Source organism: Grammomys surdaster, unplaced genomic scaffold, assembly GCF_004785775.1.
Source record: "Grammomys surdaster isolate TR1022 unplaced genomic scaffold, NIH_TR_1.0 890, whole genome shotgun sequence".
Lineage (NCBI taxonomy): Eukaryota > Metazoa > Chordata > Mammalia > Rodentia > Muridae > Grammomys > Grammomys surdaster.
The window spans coordinates 17426-24063 of NW_021605309.1; the positions used below are offsets into that span (position 1 = coordinate 17426).

General features: G+C 46.9%; 1 protein-coding gene across 1 annotated transcript; it reads right to left on the reverse strand.

The window, feature by feature from the left end:
- Positions 1-354: 354 nt before the first annotated feature.
- On the reverse strand, positions 355-1473 carry LOC114634173 (olfactory receptor 13C7-like). The gene has a single exon (XM_028782838.1). The coding sequence runs from the start codon at positions 1471-1473 to the stop codon at positions 520-522; it is 954 nt and encodes a 317-aa protein (XP_028638671.1). The 3' UTR covers positions 355-519.
- Between the last annotated feature and the right edge of the window lie 5165 nt (positions 1474-6638).

Consider the following 6638-nt stretch of genomic DNA (forward strand, 5'->3'; position numbering starts at 1 on the left):
CAGCTTTTAGAGGTAACCAAGCTTTCATATCACCGATGATAGTGACAGGATGTGGGTCGACCTGAGAAGAGAGTGTGGCACTGGGTGTGGCCAACCTGAGAAGAGAGTGTGGCACTGGGTGTGGTAGCACTGCTTTGGAAGGAGCAGTGCTGCAGAGAGATCCAGATGTTGTCAGGCATTGACAGGTCCAGTGGCTGAGGTGATAAGTAGTTCTGGGGATCCAGACAACACACCACAGCATCCATCCCATGCTCTTAATCAATACTTGTCCAGGTCCAACATGCATATAAATCCAGAGGAGGGTCTTGTCAAAATGGAGATTCCCAGTCAGTAGATCTGCTGTGGGCCAGGAAACTCTGTATGCCAAAAACCTCCCAGGTGATATTGACATCTCCAGTCTGTGGGTGACACTATGAATGGCTGGCTCTAAGACAACTTGTCCCTCACCTGGCATTGCCTTGCTTAAGATTCTCAAGTGAGAGCCATCAGAACATGTGGGTCATGTGCTATATCCTTCCATTACTGGATGAGGCATCTGTGCCTTTCCAGGTCCCTTACGGCAGTCTTAACATCCTTGTTCCTCAGGCTGTAGATGATGGGGTTCAGCATGGGGGTCAGAAGTCCATAGAAGAGGGAGATGAGTTTGTCTGCAAGGTCCTGCTTGTCTGCCCCCAGTGGGTCCTTGGACTTGGGCTTCCCATACATGAAGAGGATGGTCCCATAAAAAATGATCACCACAGTGAGGTGGGCAGAGCAGGTGGAGGCCTTCTTCCTCCCCTCAGCAGAGGGGATCCTCAGGATGGTGGAGAGTATGAAGATGTAGGAGACAAAGATGAACAGAACTGGGACCCCCAGGAATATCACATTAGCCACCCCCATGCTGATCACATTGATGGAGATGTCAGCACAGGCTAGCTTTAAGACTGCCAGGATCTCACAGATGAAGTGATTAATGACATTGTCCCCACAGAAAGGTAACTGCACAGCAAGGGAGATCTGCACCAAGGAGTTGGCACCACCAGCCACCCAGGAGCCAGCAGCCATGGGCACATAGGCAGCCTTGCTCATGACCACTGGGTATCTGAGGGGGTTGCAGATGGCCACATAACGATCAAAGGCCATCATGCCCAGGAGCACACACTCCGTGGCTCCCATGGCAAAAGACAGAAACATCTGCACAGCACAGCCTGAGAAGGAGATTGTCTTCCTGGGAGTGAGAAAACCATCCAGGACCAAGGGGACCGAGGAGGTGGTGTAGCAGATGTCCAGGAAGGAGAGGTTCCCCAGGAAGAAGTACATGGGTGTGTGCAGGTGGGAGTCAAGGATGGTCACCAGGATGAGGACCCCGTTGCCCAGCAGGATCACCAGGTACATTGACAAGATGAGCACAAAGAAGGTTTTCTCCAGCTTTGGGTGGGCGGAGAGACCCAATAGGACAAATTCTGTTACAGTAGACTGGTTAGATACTTCCATTTCAAACTCTCACTTCCATCCCTAAGAATGTTAAAGGCAGAAAAATACATGCTCATTATTTGCCTTCTTGGAATCAACACACAATGCCTTTAATATCATCCAAAAACTAACCTCTGAGGCAGGTAGTGATAGTGTAGACCTTTAACCCCAGCACTAAGGAGCCTGGGACAGGACTGTGAGTTTGAAGCTGGCATGGACTACATAGTCAGGCCTTGTCCCAAAGCAAAACAAAAACTTACCCTCTGAGATTCAACTGCAAAACCAAATTATCTAAAAGCCAATCTGTGTGGCGGACCTGGAAAGAATAGAATTAAGTTTAATGATGTAAAGGACATCAATCTAGTCAATAATATTACTACAGCTAAAGTGACATCATATGTTGATATATGTTGTCTCCTGAGCTTTGTAATAAGGCAAGGCCCTAGGAGTAATGCTACGTCTCTTGTACTTGGAGACCTTGGGCTATTACAGTTCAGTAATCCTGGATGTTACATAGCTTATTGCCTGTTCTTCTGAACCCGATTCTTTCTCACCCGGCATCTTTAATTATATAGTTTTCTACATGGGGAATGTATTTGTTTAAAATCATAAAGTTTTCTTCTTAACGGTATATATATATACATACACACACAATGTATGTGCCTATGTATGTGTACCATGTGCCACAGAGGCCAGAAGAGCGGAGCACATTAGATCATCTGGAGTTGGAGTGACAGGCAGCTGTGAGCTGCCTGATGGGGGTACTGAGAACCAAACCTGGGTTCTCTGGGAAAGCAATTGATACTCCATACCACTGATCCCTCTCTCCAGCTCCTGGCTTTATCTCTTAGTTGGTGTCTGGCTTCCATCCGTGTTTTGTTAGTTTAATTAGTTTATCTGACCTTGACTATCATTTCTGCATTTGTGAGTTTCTGGAATCCCCAACATGGAGTCCCCACCCTCATCTCCAGAAACGTAGTCTGGAGAGGAACCCCGTATTCCCCGTGGCCATGCCTATCTGCATGCTGGTTGCTCTGAAAAGTGGCTGGGGATAGAGAAGCTTACCGATTGCGATTGCTGGAGCTTCCTCAAAATTCACATCTCTAGCTTCAGAAGGGCGGGGCCTTGAGTCACATACCACGTCAAAATTGGGAAGAAAAAAATTCAAGAAGAGAGGCCTTCGACACTGTTCAGAGGGTTTTCAGACACATTCACAGGCAAATCTGTTCTGCTTCCCGGAGCCTGTAGCTGCACCACAGATGGTCATAACTCTGTTTCCAGGGAGCTCCTGCACAGGATAGTGAAAGTGTCCTGTGAGCTGTCTGATGGGGCCACCTGGCACTGCTTATACATGCTGATTTCGAGCATAGCACACGCCTGTAAACAACACTTCACAGGAGCAGAAAGACTACACATTCAAAGGCAGCTTGGTCTACATGAAGGGTTCCAAGCCAGGCAAGGCTAGTAATACCCTGTCTCATAAAAGCTTACCAAACAGCTAACTAACTAAATTTCTAAAACCTGATTTCTATGTGGTACATACATACAGTAGAATTTTACTCAGCCACAAAGAAATACGAAGATTTCAGAAAAATAGATGAGTGGGAAACACTATTTTAAGCTTGGTAGCCTGGGCTTAGGAAGACTGAGCGCTGTCTGTACTTTCTCATATATAAACACCAGCCTTGACTGTGACATATGCATGTCCAGTTGAGCGTGAGCCTGGGGAAAAGCCAGGAAACCAGAAAGGGGTCCATGTGACTAGGGGTGGGTCCTGCATTAAGGGAAGAGGCCTGAGGATAGAACATGATGGGGGAGGGGAGTGTAAAGCACATCGTGGAAAGGAAGGGCAGGGGACAGGTGGAAGACAGAGCACAAACAACCGAAAGGAAACGTGAACGTAAGAACCCAAATGGAAATCTATTACTCCATCAGCTACTTTTAAAGCCAAATAAGAAATTAGAATAAAACCGAAAAGCTTAAAACAAACAAACAAACCCCACCTGATTGCAGGAGGCTTTGGTGTCACAGACCTGTAATCCTAGTAGTCAGGGGATTGAGGGGGCAGGAGGGTCATGAGTTCAAGGTCAGAGTAGCCTGGTCTCAACAACCCAAAACCAGCCAAATGGTGATGCATGCCAATAATCCCAGCACTTGGGAAGCAGAGGCAGGTGGATTTCTGTTAGTTTGATGCCAGCTTAGTGTACCTAGTGAGTTCCAGGACAGCCAGGGATATGTAGAGACCCTGTCTCAAACACAAACTAACAAACAAAAACCACAAGGGAAAAAACAAACAAGCAAACAAGCAAAGCTCACCCAGACCAAACAAGCAGGAAACCCCTGGCCTCCTACATTTGTTTCCTTCCTCCCTTACAGGTTGCCTTTGGCAATTTGTTTCTATTTAGTTGGCTTGTTTCATTCTTAAAAATAGAAGTTCCCAACCAAGCATGGTGTGCACACATGTAACCTTGCTACTCAGGAGACTGAGAGTGGATCATGAATTTTAGGACAGACTGAAGTACATACATAGTGAGTATGTCTTTAAAAAGCACACATATGACCAGATGTGGTACACATGCCTTTAGTTCCAGCACTTGGGAGACAGAGGCAGTAGATCTCTGAGTTTGAGGCCAGCCTGGTCTACAGAGTCCCAGCCAGGTATACAGGACAGCCACGGCTACACGGAGAAACCCTGTCTCGAAAAACAAAACAAAACAAAAAACAGCAACAACAACAAAAACAAAACAAAAAAAGCAACAACAACAAAACAAAGAAACAAAAAAAGACACTAATAGACATCTGTTTTAGGAATGTCACCAAGCTGATTCAGCCCCCCTCAAAGCAGTTCAGAGGTCAGGAGAGGTTCGAGGCCCTGAGGATTGTGTGTGGGGTTTTGTTTGTTTGTTTTTCTAGTTGGTCATGATAGTGTCCAGAATGGGTTAGCTCAGGATATCAGTGGTTTGGGGATAAAAAAAATCAACATTTAAAGAAAAGTTCCTTTTAGTATCAGAAGGCAACACTTCCCCAGACTGTGTCTGCCTAGGCACTGAAGACTCCTTCATAGGGGTTTTCTCCTCACTGAATGAATTTGCAACTTTGTTCAGATATTTGGAAAAGTGGGTGGGTAAGGTGGTCAGGAAGTCTGAAATGGTGAATTTCAGATCTGGGACATCAGATCTGCCCTGTTCTAACTTCTTTCTTTCTTCACTGGTGCTAAGTCAGCCTCCTGGGCTCATACAAGCATTCCTAGTTGTTCCAGTGCAAGATGTAGCCTTCAGAATTGAGAAAACCGATTTCTTGTCCACCAAGTCCTATCTCCACCCACTCTGTGAACTTTTGTTCCTGATCTCCCTTCAGCTAGAGGCAAGCTGACTCAGAGGTAACCACTTACCACTTACCCAGTGTAGGGTTGAATCCAAGCTGTGCCCATTGCTTCCAGGAGCAGACTAGTCAAATGGCAAGGTGGCCAGTTTACCAAGGTCAGGACGTGTGACTAGCTCTGGGTCACCTGCCCATCTGGGTGCTGCCTAGCCGTAACCAAGCGGGCCAGACAAGGCTCACCTCTCAGTGGGTCCCAGCACCAGTGGGATGTGCAGTCTTGCTGTGGCATAAACTATTGTCTCCCTTCCTGGATCTCTAAAAGACTCTGAAGGTAAGGGACTCCAGGATGCAATCTTAGCTTTACACTCTCATGCCTGAGCTTAGGGTTCAGCGACCTGAAAAGAGGGACTGATTCTCAAGCCTGAGAATCCCTGGGATTCCCAACCCAAAGGAGCTGAGCCTGGGCCAGCCGGTGAGTCACACCCAGCCACTAGACCCAGCGGCTCTCCTCTGTGCTCCACACTGCTCTCCAGGGCTCCAGATTCTCCAGAGCTTAGGGTGGAGTTGCTGTGGGGCTAGGTCCTATCCCAGAAGCAATTTAAAGTTTGGTGAGAGGCTCAGAGATGAGATTCTACCCTATAGGCCCAATTAAACCCCATGTGGAAATCTACCCAGTGCTTCCTCTCACCATACAGAGTTCAACTTAAAAAGTTCTCTGGAGCTAGGTTCTCAAAATTCTCCCGGGATTTGATCACAAAGATTGAGTCAAGGTGGCTGTTACCTCAAAGAATCTACATGCAAAAAAAGCTGAGCCCCAGACATCTTGATCCAGATTCCCCGGGCACCCAGATGTCTTCTCACTCCGTCCACTGACCCACTGACTCTCTCCACCATCAACAGCCTCCAAGGTCCCCACCAGCCTCCCCATAACTACAGACAATCTCCACGCAATAAACTGTTGAGGGTTGATCTGGTGCTACTATGGATTCAAATGCTCGATACTGGCCCCCCAAACTCTGATTGCAGTCCCTTGAACACATTCTCATGTACACCAAATGATGTTGAACCAACTTTGTTTGACAACCTTCTCTAACTGGGTAAATGGCTGCAGCCATTTCAAAATTACTGGGGAGCAGAGAGGTAGGTGGGGTTTCAGTTATCAGGTTGGGGGGTTGGTTGGGAGTTGAAGGTCAGGACCAGGAGTGAATGAGAGCAGGAGGAGAAAGATGACAGGACAGGAGGTCTCCATTAGATGGGGTGGACCAGGAGTGCATGGCTAAGGGAAATGCATATTGAGGACAGACTAACGGAACAAAACAGCCAATCGAGATTCAAACACCAAGTAATTGGAGAGATAGCTTGGAAATAGCCAGTCTACTATAGAAAAATAGGCTAGGGATAATCACCCAGTAATTGTGCTAAACTGATTAAAATTGAACAAATTCAGTCTTGATTATTAGGAGGCTGGCTGGGTTATATTAAGAACCAATAGCGTTAATTAATAGATTTCACAGCAACAATAAACACATTTGGGCAGATGGAAGACACAGAGACCAGAAACACGTCACTGTCTTTGGAGAAGGACCAGCAGTGGAACTATCAGTAGGCTGAGATATGACTGAGCCAGAAACCTGCCTGGGAGGCTGTGCACTGAGAACTGTGTGGACTTAGTCCAGGATGAAGGCTGATAGGGATAAAAGCCAGAGTAACCTTGAGAAACCCTTAGACGTGAGAAGAGGCAAGATTGAGAGAGTTGTCTGGTAGCAGGTACAGGGGAGAAATGAGTCAGAGAAGGCTGAAATTCCCCTACGAGGTAAAGGGCATGTTCCCATCTTGGCCTACCGAGTATTTTAAACTGAGGATAG

Bases quoted from the DNA above. Each gene is read 5' to 3' on its own strand.
- LOC114634173 (XM_028782838.1), bottom strand. From the start codon at position 1,473: ATGGAAGTATCTAACCAGTCTACTGTAACAGAATTTGTCCTATTGGGT.